Genomic DNA, 14,717 nt, shown 5'->3' with positions numbered 1-14,717 from the left:
ATGTGGAGGAACGAGGGTAAACCATTGCCCGGTACTGAAATGAATCCTTTTTAAATGGATGAGCAGCACAGACACCTCAGAGTGAAGAAGATTGGCACGGGGACCAGCAGGAGAAGGACGACGTTCACAGTCCTCCTCTTCCAGCGAGTGTTCTTGTCAGCATCTTGCGAGGTGAAAGGCAGTGCTCTAATTAGCTCTGACAAGAAGATGCCCAGAAGGTTGGCAGCTCTGAGGAAAACTCTGATGAATCTCACACTCCGTGTATACTGTGCCCTGGGACATTAGCTAATTGATTAGTTTGATTTGTCACCATGATTAGCAAGACAGTTTAAAACTAAGCACCTAGGACCTGAGAACCAGACTCTAAAACTGAAATTTTGTTTAAAATTTAGTACTTTAAAAACATCATGGTATTTTTTTTTTTTTTAAACAAGCTTCTGGCTTGTCTTAATGTGTAAGTGTTGTGGTTACACATAGACACGTCCATCTCAGCCCTCCTTTTCTGGATTCTCTGCTCTTCCAGACTCTCAGTTTTGGAATATTGACAGAGGAGCCTGGTAGACTGCAGTCCATAGCGTCGCTAGAGTCGGACACGACTGAGCGATTTCACTTTCACTTTTCACTTTCATGCATTGGAGAAGGAAATGGCAACCCATTCTTGCCTGGAGAATCCCAGGGACGGGGGAGCCTGGTGGGCTGCCGTCTATGGGGTCGCATAGAGTCGGACACAACTGAAGCAACTTAGCAGCAGCAGGGCTGAGTCCTCCAGTCTCTTCCTCAACAGTCTAGTCCCATGTCTTTTTTTTTCTTTTTTAAATTTTTATTGGCGTATAATCTATAATGTTGTTAGTTTATTGCTGACAGCAGAATGAATCAGTCATGAAGTGAAAGTCGCTCAGTCATGTCTGACTCTTTTCAATCCCATGGATTATATAGTCCATGGAATTCTCCAGGCCAGAGTACTGGAGTGAGTAGCCTTTCCCTTCTCCAGGGGATCTTCCCAACCCAGGGATCGAACCCAAGTCTCCCCGCTTTGCAGGCAGATTCTTTACCAGCTGAGCCACAAGGGAAGCCGAAAGTTATGACCAACCTGGATAGCATATTCAAAAGCAGAGACATTCCTTTGCCAACAAAGGTTCATCTAGTCAAGGCTATGGTTTTTCCTGTGGTCATGTATGGATGTGAGCGTTGGACTGTGAAGAAGGCTGAGCACTGAAGAATTGATGCTTTTGAACTGTGGTGTTGGAGAAGACTCTTGAGTCCCTTGGACTGCAAGGAGATCCAACCAGTCCATTCTGAAGGAGATCAGCCCTGGGATTTCTTTGGAAGGAATGATGCTAAAGCTGAAACTCCAGTACTTTGGCCACTTCATGCGAAGAGTTGACTCATTGGAAAAGACTCTGATGCTGGGAGGGATTGGGGGCAGGAGAAGGGGATGACAGAGGATGAGATGGCTGGATGGCATCACTGACTTGATGGACGTGAGTCTGAGTGAACTCCGGGAGTTGGTGATGGACAGGGAGGCCTGGCGTGCTGCGATTCACGGGGTCACGACTGAGCATCTGATCTGATCTGATACATGTACCCACTCCTTTTTTTAGATTTCATTCTCTTTTAGGTCACCACAGATTGTGGAGTAGAGCTCCCTGAGCTATACATAGAGCAGTTCGTCATTAGTTACCTGTTCATACATAGTACTGTGTACATGTTGCTCCTTATATCCCAGTTCATCCTGTCTCCTCTCCCTTTCTTGGTAACCATAAGTTTGCTCTCTACGCCTGTGCTAGTCCCTTGTCTTTAAATGCCATCTAAATACTGGTCATCCCCAAATGTGCGTGTCCAGCCTCCGACTGTCCCCTGAACTGCAGACTGCCCGCTTACATCTCCACTTAGCTGTCTTGTCAGCATCAGACTTGATGTGTCTAAGCTAAACCAGGGCTCCTGCTTCACCACCTTACTTCCCGCCTCACTGGCTCCTCCCAGGGTGTCCATGACAGTGAATAATGCCATTTTTTAAAAGAGGTTTTTCTTTTTCGTTTAAATGTTTATTTGGCTTCGCCAGGTCTTAGTCACCGCATATGGGATCTTGAGTCTTCATTGCAGCAGGCAGGAGCTTTAGTTCTGGCACGAGGGATCTAGTTCCCTGACCAGGGGTTGAACCCAGGCCCCCTGCATTGGGAGCGTGGAGTCTTAGCCGCTGGACTATCAGGGAAGTCACTAAATAATGACATTTTTGGCCTAACTGATCAGGCCCATAAAATCCGGGAGTCCTCTCGGACTCTTCTCTTGTTGCCCACACCTGACCACCCACCGGTCCCCTGGGCTTACCCCGGGTGTGCCCGGCCTCCCGTCTCTCACCCGTCTCTGCTGACTTGTGCTCCAGCCAGTGCTGCCCCTCCCTGTGCTGCCCTGGTGCCCTCCCGACTGGCTTCTGGGTCCCCACTCCCCCTCACAGCTGTCCAGTCTTCGTTCAGCAGCCAGAGCGTGAATTAGATCAAACCGGGCTGATCCAGGCCGTCCGTGGCTCTACACCGTGACCGAAAGCCAGAGCCCTGACTGGCCCGCCTGCAGCCCTGTCCCTGGCTGTTCTGCCCTGCGGCTCGGCCGCCTGAGCTTCTCCCCTGGGTGTTTTTGGAGGCTCCTGAGCACACTCCTGCCTCAGGCCGTGCCCTTGCTCCTCCCTCTGCCTGGCGCGCGCTTGCCCCAGGTATAGAGGTGATGCCTCCCGCCCCCACAGGGAGCCAAGAGGGGCTCAGGAACCTGGCTTCAGGGGCTGCCTCCGCTGTGTGCTGTCCCGTGACCTGGGGGGTTGCTGACCCTCTCGCTCAGGGAGTGCATGGCCCCGGGGTGGGGGTGGTGAGCTTCGCACAGGGAGCACGCAGCTCCTGAGTCAGAGCTGTCCTGGGTGACTGTGACGGGTGCCCCCTCCCGCCCCGCAGGCCTCTGCTCCCAGGTCCCCTGGGGCCTGAAGTAACACCCCGTCAAGCTGTCTCCTCACTGTCCCCTAGCCCTGCCTCTGTTTCGTCGTTGGTGTCTAATGTGATGTTCCTTTGCTGCTGCTTGTGTGCTCTCCTCTCTTGTAAGGAGGTGAGCTCCTTGTCGGCTGCCTTGTCACCAGAGCTCGGGAGGCACATGGGAAGCTCACGGATTCTCTTTGAATGAGAGGACAAAAGCACGTGTTGGGGTGGGCTCAGCCTCAGAGTGGGGAAGGCTGTGCATCTTTACCCAGGAATGTGTTTCCTGGAGAGTGCTGCTGAGGCTCCCCCCAGCCCCGCCCGTGCTGAGGCTGCCTGGTCACGATGGGTGACATCTCCAAGTGGGCTGCTGTAAAGGGCTGCTGCTGCTGCTCCTAACTCACCTCAGTCGTGTCCAACTCTGTGCAACCCCATAGATGACAGCCCACCAGGCCCCGCCGTCCCTGGGATTCTCCAGGCAAGAACACTGGAGTGGGTTGCCATTTCCTTCTCCAATGCATGAAAGTGAAAAGTGAAAGTGAAGTCGCTCAGTCATGTCCAACTCTTTGCGACCCCATGGACTGCAGCCTACCAGGCTCCTCTATCCATGGGATTTTCCAGGCAAGAGTACTGGAGTGGGGTGCCATTGCCTTCTCCGCTGTAAAGGCAGGAGCCCACAGATCCTGGGGGCTTTGAGGGTGGGAGGAAGGTGATGGGAGCCTTTCCCCAGTGAGGGTGTTGCCTCTTCTGAACCTGTCACATTCCAACTGAAGCAGAGATTGTGGGTCCCCTTGATGGATACCCATTGACAGTCTGCCAGATGTTGACCGTTGGGTTTCATCTGCTTTACTGGAGAGGAAGGAGGTGGGACTCAGCACAGGCGGGCTCACAGGAGCAGGTTCTCACCAGGCACTGCCCCTGTGGCTAAAGAAAAGGCTCCTGAGAGGGGATGTGGGAGAGGAAGGTGAGAGAGGAAGTTGGGGGACTAGACTCCCAAAGGCCTCTAATGCCTGTCACTCCGGGAGGTGACTTCCTCTTTTGGGTCTTCCAGGAAGCATCAAAGCTCAGGAGGTGTTCTCCACACATACTTACTTTCCCTTGAGTAGTCCATGTAATTGTGAAGTAAGTCGCAAGGAGAAAATGACTGTTTTTGTTCACTTGAAAAAATAGTTCATTTCTCTCAGTTTCAGGTGGATTTGATAAAGTTGAGGGTGTGGGCTTCCTCCCTTCCATGTCCTGCAGTTTTGTTCCTGGCCCGTCATGACTTCAGAAAGAACAGCGAGCGAGCAGCTGCTTCTTTAAAGGGCTAGATGCTAACTGAGCAGTGAGACTCTGCCGCTGTTGCCCTTCCTTCATGAGCCAGCATCATCTGCCAGGGTCTGCTGTGGGGTGCCTTGGAATCGGGGGTCCTGCTCTTGGTATTTTGCAGGTTGGGTCAGACCCCAGGAGCGATGGACTGGAGGGCTTCACGGGTCGTTCTGTCGAGTGTCGCTTCTGGGCCTGCCTGGACAGAAACAAGGCCGTCTTGCTCGGGACGCAGTATCCGTATTCAGTGAGGGTTAGCGCTTTGTTGTTGTTGACATTCCCCTGCCGGAGGAAGGCAGCTGGCTAGCTGTGGAAAAACACCAGCCTGAGATCCAGTGAGGAGGGTTCTCTGGTTATCTGTGAACCCTTGGGAAGATGTCTTTCCTTCAAAAGAGGACCTGAGTTTCCTTGTTTTGGAATGAGAGGATTGGACTAGCTCTGTGGATTTCAACCTTTTGGAAGTCTTTGGGACTTTAATGAATGCCAGGGACTTCTCTTCCCAGGAAAATAAATGCACGTGCATTGGTCAACCCTTTGGACATCCCCTGAAGCCCGTGAGATGAAACCCTGGACCTCAAAGGCTCTGCCCAACCTGACCCCCATCCGCCTCCCCCATTCGCATACCTCCAGCTGCACAGGGCCTTTGCACATGCTGTTCTGGCCCAGGACGTGCTTCCCCGTGTGCTTGGGCAGCTCCTCCTCCAAGTCTCACCCTTCCCTGACCGCCCAGATTAGATTAGGTGACCCTGCTAGACTTGCTTCCCCTGCCCTGAGCTTCTCAGCGCTGACTACAGTGGTAATTGAGTGATTCTTTGCTTGCCTTGTCTGAGTCTCTCCATTTGTGGGGTGAGTCTCAGGCCACTCAGGCCATAACAGTCAGACTGACCTGTGAGTGTGCATGCGTGTGTCGTAAGAGAGCCCCAGTCTGCGTTTCCTGTGACGCACTGCTCGAGACGCGCCTTCGCCATCAGCAATTTCCGTGGCGCTGGGCAGAAACATCACTTCAAAGCAGGGCCGAGGGCACCGAGCAGACTGGCTCCCAGACTTTGTGCCTCGGTCTGGCTGGTCTGGCCTCCAGGCCGGCCCTCCCCTTTGTTTGCGCTCTGGACGGAGCTGCAGCTCCCGCTTTGGAACATTCCCACCGTGCTTGGTGCTTCCTTGTATTGTTGTGTTTTCCTCTGGAGGGGAAGTGACCAACATCAGCCTTTCCTCCCAGCAGACAAATTCCGTGCACGAAGCTACACGTCAGCTCTGGGCGCCCGCTGGCGAGCCCAGCTTCCGTCTCCTGCCCGCGGGGGTGGGGGTTGAAGTTGTGCATGACAGCCATCCCAGACCTTTCTCTTTTGAGCAGTGGGCAGTGCCTTGCAGGACTCCCTGACGAAGGTCTCTTCTGAATCCAGTTGCAGCTTGCATTGAGGGTGTTGTTATTGTTGTTGTTTAGTCCCTAAGTCATGTCCAACCCTTTTTGCCACCCCATGGGCTGTAGCCAGGCTTCTCTGTCCATGCGATTTCCCAGACAAGAATACTGGAGCTAGTTGCTATTCCTTTCCCCAGGGGGTCTTACAAATCCAGGGATCGAAGCCATGCCTCCTGCTTGGCAGACAGGTTCTTTACCACTGAGTCCCCAGGGAATCCCTGCATTGAGAATAGGACTCGGTAAACACTTGAGACGTCAATAGACGCAGTGCTACCTCCCCAGCTTATGTTGCTTGTATTATTCTGATGATACAAATGTTTGTAAGTGAAACTATTTGCACTAAGGGAGTAGGTTGTTTACCAGAATGTTACAGTGAATCTTACTGATACAGAAGGAAAATATCCCTCATGATGGCAAAGAATTTATCTTTAATGTATTGGCTCTAAAGTTGGATATTCATAGATGATAAAAGAATATTAAAGAAACCCAGTAACTATTTAAGTGTGCCAGGCACCTTTAAAATATCATCTAAAGCTTTAGACTGCCCTATGAAGTAGGCAACCTGCTAGTACATATTTTCCATATGAAAAAATCAGGTCCAGGGAGGTCAAGTTCCTTTCTCAAAGTCACCCAGCTGGGAGGTGCCCAGCTAGAGTTCCAGATTGGGCCAGCTCTCCTCCAAAGCCAGCGTTTCCCGCTCCTTCCCCTGTCTGGTCAGGAGGGAGAGGTGGCAGGTTGCCCAGCCAAGAGTTAAGATTCTGGGGTCTGGATCTGGCTGTGTCACTGAGGGTGGCGCCTTGACCCCGGCTCTGCCCGCCCCCCGACCCCCCCAAGCTCTTAGGGGAGACGGTTTTGTCCGTCTGTGTCCTTTAGGCCCTGCTGTTCCATGAGTCGGCGACTTGGGGCCTGTGGTAGTCATGCTCCCGCTCCCGGGGCCTCTGACTGACAGCAGCCTTACCTCGCGGCGTCCTCGGGGTGATTGCACAGGACGTGGAGGCCAGGATGCTGGCCGTGCGCTTGCCATTCGGGAGGCGCTTCTCTTCTGACCGCTCTCACCCGAGAGCCCTGTGTCCCCCCGAGCTGTGGGTTAGATGGTCACTTGCCCTTCAGGGACAAACCCGGAGACGCTATCTAAGAAAAGCCCGTCAGATTCATCTTTCCCTGTCCCCAGCCCCCTGCAGTTCGCAGGGAATCCTTTTGGGAGGCCGAGGTCCCCTGAGACACAGCTGACCCACAGGGTCCTCCCTTCAGAGCTGCTCTCAGGGACATCTCCAGGTGGTTTGGAAGGTTCGGCAGTAACACAGCTGTCTGGAGCTGGGGATCTTTTCCTCAGGGGTCGAACGTGGCAGCCTCTAGCTCAGCAGTGGCGGAGTCGGCCTCAAGCCCGGCTTCCAGCAGTGAACCGCTGTCGTGCGTGCTCCGGCACACGGGGAGCTGACCCAGACCCGGCCAGTCCCTGACGTCAGGGGCTCTGCAGACCAACAGGGTTGAGAAAGATGCGGGTGACGCTCCCCACTGGGGACTCGGCCTGAGCTGAGGAGTGGCGAAGGCAGACGGAACAGTGCTCTGGTGGCCTGTGCCCTGGCTCTTGCCACAAGGAGAGTTTGTTTGCGGACTAGAAGCTCTGGCTCACCCACTGTAGGCTGTATCTGTTGGGGCGGGCAGAGACGTCTTCATTTGTTTAGTCCTCCTGTCTGCCTGTCTGTCCATCCGTCATTAGGCATCTGTGTGTCTGGGTACTCTGCTGGTGCTGGGCGGCATTGTGTGCAGAGCATTTGATATGTTAAAACGTTCTTTAGGTGAAAAGAGACATTAGGATGCAGGTTCAAAAGAAGAACTTCTTTCATCTATTGTGCTTCTATAGATAAGTTGAACTAAATTTCTTGTGGAAGAAATGAGGTCAGACATATCTGGCACTGAACACTTGCCTGAGGAAAATTATTACGGTTTGGGGAAGGAAACTGAGGGCCCTTCAGAATGTGTCAGAAGGGTGGGGCCGTCACTGATGGTGATGCGGATGGGGCGCTGGGTGTGCTGTGGGTGTTCGAGCCGCGGCTGGGTGTCGGCGGCCCCTCCGGGCGGCTGGGGCTCAGGTCTGCGCTCTTTCCCAGTTCGTGGTTGTGGTTTGACTGGAAGGAGCGTTCCGTGCGCAGTATGAGGGTTGTGGGTGGTAGTGCCCTCCCTGAAGCACCCGCTCTCCTTCTCGCCCGGTCACTGGGCAAGTGTAACAGACACGTGCTATTGGCTTTGAGAAGTCTGAATTCTCGGGCCACGATCGTGTGAAAATGACTTCTGTGTTGGTAGATGGGAATCAGAAACCTCAGGCTCCTGTAGAGATCTGGATGTGGCTTCTTTGGTCCTGCATACGCCGGCAGGATTCTCTTGCTCCCTTGGAAGGGGCCGTGGCCGGTGTGGCGCCCTGGCCGTGGTGCAGCACGCTGAGCAGTGGAAGCCCTGGCGCACCGAGTGCCTTTTAGATGCCATCTCTCTGGCTCCATGGGCCTTTTTTTGTCTTTAAATTTTACTCTGGCTCCCCATCCTACCTTCCAGTCACTTTGATTGCATGCCTTTGGCCAAATTGGCTGAAGCCAGGTATTTGCCTTCCGAGCTACTGTAGTTTCACAGTCAAACTGTGTGACTTGATGGTGGTAGCGATGTCCCGAGGGGACTCCTAAGTGTCTGTCTTATTTGGTCCTCATCCCAGCTGAGGAGGTGGGACTTCGGCATTCTGCGCAGCGAACGGATGAGGAAGCCGCCGCCGCTGTGCTCCGTGGGCAGGCCAGAATCTGGCCCTGGGTGTGGGGCCTCAGTCTCCCCACCGCCTGCGCTCCAGAGATTCCTGAAGAGCTTTTCTACCCTCAGGCTCTGGGATCTCAGTCAGTGAAATCTTTCCATGTACCTTGACATTTTCTTTTCTTTAATTTTTTCCCCCACAAAAAAGTGTATGATTTCATGCCTTTTCTTCCAGGAAATCTGTTGTTCAGAATTTAGGTGGTGCAGCATTTTCTCCAGAAATGTTAATTCCAATGTAGACTGTATGACTGGAGCTTGAGGTTGCAAATTCCTGTTTGTCCTCTGAGCTCTTCTTCTTTGGAAACTGAAGTGCAGCTTGCATTTTGATGTTTGTTTACTTTTCCCCTTGGAAACACAGTCTTAATGAAGTCAGTTTGTTTTCGCCGATGGAACTTGTCCCGTGATGCACACTGGTCTAAGGGCTAGAACCTTAAAAAGAAGGTGTGACCCTGGGGTCTCTGTGACAATGTTTCTTGTGGCACACCCCCAAACTGGTCTATTTTTAGCTTTCAGCTTCTTGATCATGTGATTTCCCACTCCTCCCCCAAGGAAAAGCAGCTTTGATGGGGTTTGGAAATGAAGTTCAGTCTCCGAGGCTGCTGCTGTGGCGATGAGTATTGGAGTGTCAGGAAAGCCGAGGAGGTGCTCCTAGAATAGACGGGTTCGGAGACCCACCGCCAGGGCGGTAACAAGGCTTGTATTCTGATTTCCTCCCTGGAAGTGAAGAGAGTTGGAGAGGCAGGAAGCAAAGACCTTCAGAGCAGAGTTCAAGTCTTTTTTGCATGGGCTTGCCGCTGGGTGATGGGGATGTCTGAGAGATGAATCCCTGTCCAGCTGGTGACTTGGTCTGTGTTTGCTCTTCAGCAAAGACACTTGGGCTTGGAAGGGCTCTGTGATCCTCTGGCTTAATTTAGAATGGGCAATGCTGTTGAAAAACAGAAGCCCCTGAAACGAAGCCACCTGTGTCCCTGGAAACAAGGTAAGAAGACCCCACGCTTTGTACCCAGGAAGAAGGGCTTCGGCCGCCATCTGTTGGGATGCTTCGGTGTAAAACCAGACCTGAGCCTGCAGGTCAGACCGTGCTTCCAGTTCAGCATGGTCTGGAGACAATAAACAGACAGTACTGCTAAGGAATGAAATGGTTTGCAGCTCTGTGATGGCCTGACTTGGCTGAAAACTTTAGTTCAGTTTGAGATTTTTTATTTAGTGCAGCACATGTCGCTGGGTTGAAATTTTTCAGTTTTAAAAAATATCCCAAAGAAAAATTTTGATATCCAGGAGGTTTGCATTTTTAGTGACAGTTTGGTTTAGAGAATGTTAATAATAGCTTTTAAATATATAGCATCTTTCTTCCAAAGAGTTCAAAGTATCTCCTATTAAAAAAAAAAAAAGAACAACCTTGTATTTGTCTATCCTCGACGTCCATGATACAGGACAGCAGCACCTATTACCACCTCCTCGTGTCACTCGGGCTTGTGCTAGCGTTAGCTCTGAGAAGGAAGAAGCCAGAGGGACCACAGCAGTGTGCTGTGGTGTGCCTGAAACTGGAGGACCCTTGAGCAGGGTCCCAGGGCACTTGCTGCCCTTTCTCACTGTTATTAACCTAGCAGACCAGCAGTTCGCAGACCCAGTAGGCACCAGAATACCAAAGATAGTGCCCACAGGGCTTCATCAGGTATGGACTCTTTGATCTCCACTTGCCAAAAAGGAAGGGAGGTAGCACCTGACCTGTAGCAAGACAGTTTGATCGCAAGTGTGTGCACAGGTGTGCTTGTATGAACAGAAAAAATAAACTGGGAGGAACGCATGGAAATGTCAGTGATAGTTGTCTTTTGTGGTCAGGTTATGGACAATTTTTTTTCCTTCTTGAAAAAAGTCAGTGGGATGCGAACTTACCATTACCCTTCTAAGTTTCCATCAGTCGACGAGCTAGTTTGGAAAAGGTACTCCTTTCTGGTCCTTTATCAAATCCTGCTTTGAATAAAAAAATGATGAAAGACATTTGAGGGACAGACCAGGAAATTTGAATATGAACTGGGTGGTAGATGGTATTTGGAAACTGTTGCTAAAACCATTGTGTGTTGGTGGTAATGAGTCATGTAGGAGAATGTCCATTTTGGTATCGTCATGCTGAAGTATTTAGGAGGAAAGGGTTAAACTGGCTATAATTTTACTCTAAAATGGTTCAGGTGAGTGAGTGAACACTTGCATATAGGTAAGAAAAACAGGTAATATATGAGATTTGTTATATTTTCTTTACTGTACTTTACTCACTTGGGGGAGAGAAACATTAAAAAAAAAAAAAGCAGTTGCTTTTTATGTCATAATACTTTGTCCTTCAAAAGAATGACTCTTAGCAGACACGGGTGTTTACATGTGGGCTGGGATGCAACACTGTCTCTTACTGCCGTGTGGGCTGGTATCTCCAGTTACCGAGAAGCAAAGCCTCATGATCCAATAACACAAATCACCAGTGTTAGAACAGGAATTTAACATTTTACTTACTTTCAAGTTGTCTCTGGTTTTCCTTAGGAAAATGTATGAATGAAAGGTTCTTGATATTTCCACTGGAAGCAGCTGGGTTTACAGACAAAAATGAAAGCTGTTGTGTTGTGTTGTTTAGTTGTGTTCAGAAATGTAAGTGAGAGGGAGTGATGGCAGGGATTTCAGAATCCACAGTGAATTGAGGGTAAAAAGAGCAATTAATTGCCGCTGATTTCTGGGTCTTCACAGATCCTTTGGACCAGGGGCACGTTTCTGCCAGTGTAGGGATTTGGTTTGTGCACAGGAGATCCCGTACCTGAAGTTTATTCTCCGATCCAGCATCTGTGGATGCTCTGCCAAGGACCCACAATAATGGGTGTGGAGTTTATCTGTTCTTCACAGTTTGTCTTTGTCAGTAAAGGCTATTGATGTTTTGAAACAGTAATTTCAGAACAGTGTTCGGGAGTGATTTTGTGAATCCCTGTCACCACCCTGAGCCTGATGTGAAGTCCAGGCTCAGCACAGACATGAGATCACAGGGACTGACTTGATGGTTCCAGGCTGGAGGGCACGAGGCGTGGAATCAGTGCCTTGTTTTAGGGGCAAGTGAAACGGGGTCTTGGCCTCTTGTGTGGTTGCTGCAGGCTGCTGCAACGGCCCCGGCTCCCTCTGACTGCTGTCCAGCCTGTCTGTTGGCCTGCCATGGCAGACTTTAACCTGAGCCAGACAGTCGTGATTAGGAAGGTCAGATCCAGAATAAATTCTGAAGGGACATTTAAAGGAAATCATTATCTGCTTTTTAGACCATTTATGTTTCTGCTCCCATGTTGTATAGATCTGGGCAGTTAAGAAACTGAGGTGACAAAATACTAGTTTGAGAAAGATGACTCTCACTGTCTCTGCTTGCTGTCCCCCTAAAAGAGCATTTTACACGCAGTAATGTCTCTAATGATTTTAAACAGTGTGAGCTGTAGACTCTTTGAAGGGACCAACGTTACACTCTGACTCTTAAAATCCTAGTTTTTCTTACAGCTCTCAAAACCGAAGACTTAAGAAAGAGACGGTACAGCCTTTTTTTGGTTTTTACACTAACGAATACTTGCCATAGTTGATAAATTGGAATCTTTTGTATTACCATGCTGAGTTCTAGCAGGTCCCTGCCCAAAAATATAGGATGGGAGACGGGATAAGGCAGTAGCTTCTATGATTCTCCATGGTCCAGCCAGCCAGAGCCCTGCCCTGTCTTGCTGTCTGACTTTGAACAAGTGAATCTGGTTACTCCATGACCTGATCAAAACCCGAGGGCTGTCTGTCGGGGTTGTGGTTCTGCCCTCCACACCCGCCCAGCATATGGCACTCGGTGGCCGAGCTGAGTGCTGCCTGGCTCCCGGTTCTACCACAGGTGTGCCTGGGGTATGAAAGGCGCTGCGTGGTTCCTGGTGCGTGATAGGTGCTACTGGTGCTGCCTTCCGGCTTTGCGGTTCTCTGCCCAAAGTAGAGACACTGGGGGATGAAAACACGGACAACCTCCTGTATCCTACAGCAGTTCTGAATTCACAAAGACTAAATTTATCGACAGTTGTTCTCAGTGCAAAAAATTGCTTCACTAAAGGTACTTAAATCATTTCGTCAGCGTCTGGTTGTTGATGCTTGACCCAGACACCCAGGGAGGCCTTCAGCCTAGAGCTGCACTGAACTTGTGTGGAGTACACCTGCTTCCCCTGCTCTCAGAGGACTTCCTTGTTTCTTCTGGTCCTTTTCCAACCCCCAGGAATAACTTGAAGGGCGGCTGACGGTGGTTATTCTGGCTTTGGGGAATACAACATGAGCAGACGCTTCCTTGGGAATTAAACGTTGTGGCTGTAGTTGCACAGGGTTATCTCCCTCAGAAAACCCCGCAGTGTGAGGCCACACTGGCATGGCAAATGGAAATATTAATGATTTGCATATTTGTACCCAGCTGGGTGTGAGTGAGTGAAACAAACACCCTCAGTGGAAGCACTGACTGTAAAAAATGTGCTTCCCAGGCTGGGCTGCCTATGGGCTTTGCAGCCCCGAGAAGGAGGTGCCTGGCCGGGGTTGGGGTGGGGAGTCACGGATTTGCATAAATTCAGCACGCTCTCTGGTTCCTCTGCCACAGGGGCAGATTTATAATTGTCTGAATTCCAGTCAGCAGCGGTGTTTAGACTTGCCTCTACAAGCTTGTCCCAAGCTGGCTAGTGTGCCAGATCATTACCATTGATGGCTTTTCTGGCTGCAGCTGGAGCTGGCCTCCTTCCCCCCACCACCACCCCCATCTGTTGTCTGCCCTCACTCCATCGCTCTGGGGGCTGCCATGCTCCGGAACATGCTCCAGAACGTGCAGGGCTGGGTGCTGCGCTCCCGGCACCCCACTCAGGGCCTTCCCGCTGAGAGAGGCCAGCCACACGACTTTACGTATCCCAACCTGTTCCCTGATTTCTGTGTGACATTAATAATAGCGCATACCTCAAAGGACTGTTGTGCACAATTAAATGAGATAATATATGTAAGGGGTCATAGCCCTTAGCATACTCAGGCACTTGATGAATCATAGTCATTTGTGTTATCACACTTTGCGTAATAGAACGAACCCTGGTTTTACACAGGCCAGCTATCAGTGGGAGCTTGGCTAACTACCCACTTCCTTCCCTCAGTTGAAGGGATCACATGCCAGATGGTCTCAGAGGTGCCTGGTGAGCTGTGAATCAGTGATCATCCACACCGATCATGGCTGCTCGTGTGTGCGAGCTCCCTTGTTGTTCAGTACCTGCAGAAGGCATGGATGCTGCTGGGCACCGTGGTCCCCGGGGTGCTTTGTATGGTGCTGAATTTCTTTGAAAGTAATTACTGCAGGACTGGGCATAGTTGAGCTGTTCCTAGTTAACTGGAATATGTTCCTAACCAGGAGGATCCATTTTCCCATCCTGAATAATGTTGAAATGTCTCTTTCCTAATTGCAAAGTGGTTAAGAGTCTGTACACCGGAGCCCAGGTGCCAGGGTTGATGCCTTGGTCTCCCACTTCTAGCTGGCTGATGGTTGGCAAGTTCCTTAACTCTTGGGCCTCAGTTTTCTCCTTTGTAGATAGTACCTACCTCACGGGGTGATGCAAGGATCAAGGGGTTTATGCATGTAAAATACTTAGGACAGTACCAGACAAGTAGTATACATTCAGTAAGAGTTTATTATTGTTATTTTTAGGTTAAGTACAGGGAATTTACATTTTATCTTAGGTGAAAAGATGTTATTAAAGAAGAAATTGGAAAAAAATTGACAAAATGCCAAGAGGAGAATGCATCTTGCATGTCTGAAACCTGGTAGGTGAGCCGAAGGACGAGCTGTTTACTGGCCATCTTTCCCAGAGCTGCTGCACTCACATGCGTATTTTCCATATGTGGTCTTTAGCGCTCCCGTAAGGACTGTGACATTCTATCACGTTGCTCTTCCATAGCCTGGTAGATCATGTACCCGCTGCTGGATATTGACATTGTTTTCCTCTTTTTGCTGTAAGAGATAAGGTAACAATAAGCAGCTGTATTCATGTTTGTGATTTGCTAGATGATCTCCTTAGCACGAGTTCTCAAGGTAAAGTTCCCAGTCCAGGAACCTGCTGTGGGCTATTGCTGTGTTGTTTTTCCAAAAGGCATGTATGTGTTAACATTTTCATGAGCGATGCATAAATTTGTCAGGTAGCCACAAGCACATCTGTGTTGAGTGTTGTCATTTTGAAATTGTTTTCCTTATA

The 14,717-nt window shown here is 50.3% G+C and overlaps 1 protein-coding gene and 1 long non-coding RNA gene across 11 annotated transcripts in view; one reads left to right on the top strand and one right to left on the bottom strand.

The window, feature by feature from the left end:
• The window catches only part of RAPGEF1 (Rap guanine nucleotide exchange factor 1), a 136,990-nt gene that overhangs the window by 16,079 nt on the left and 106,194 nt on the right, over positions 1-14,717 (top strand). Inside the window, exon 1 of one of the 10 annotated variants that reach the window (XM_061433904.1) lies at positions 9,223-9,448. The exons of 8 other annotated variants lie outside the window; for them this stretch is intronic. In XM_061433904.1, coding sequence (XP_061289888.1) covers positions 9,385-9,448 — 64 coding nt within the window. In that variant the 5' untranslated portion in view covers positions 9,223-9,384. Of the gene's footprint in view, positions 1-9,222; positions 9,449-14,717 lie in introns of those variants that run through there. One more of the 10 variants, XM_061433920.1, reaches the window with a different exon arrangement.
• Positions 2,024-5,595, bottom strand: LOC133257672 (uncharacterized). The gene is made up of 2 exons (XR_009739641.1): positions 4,884-5,595; positions 2,024-4,566 (listed from the first exon to the last, which is right to left on the bottom strand). It is a non-coding gene; the product is annotated as an uncharacterized LOC133257672 (long non-coding RNA).

This window comes from Bos javanicus, chromosome 11, assembly GCF_032452875.1.
Source record: "Bos javanicus breed banteng chromosome 11, ARS-OSU_banteng_1.0, whole genome shotgun sequence".
In the NCBI taxonomy this organism is placed as follows: domain Eukaryota; kingdom Metazoa; phylum Chordata; class Mammalia; order Artiodactyla; family Bovidae; genus Bos; species Bos javanicus.
The sequence above is the reverse complement of the archived record's forward strand: the minus strand, read 5'-3'. Positions and strand labels throughout refer to the sequence as shown.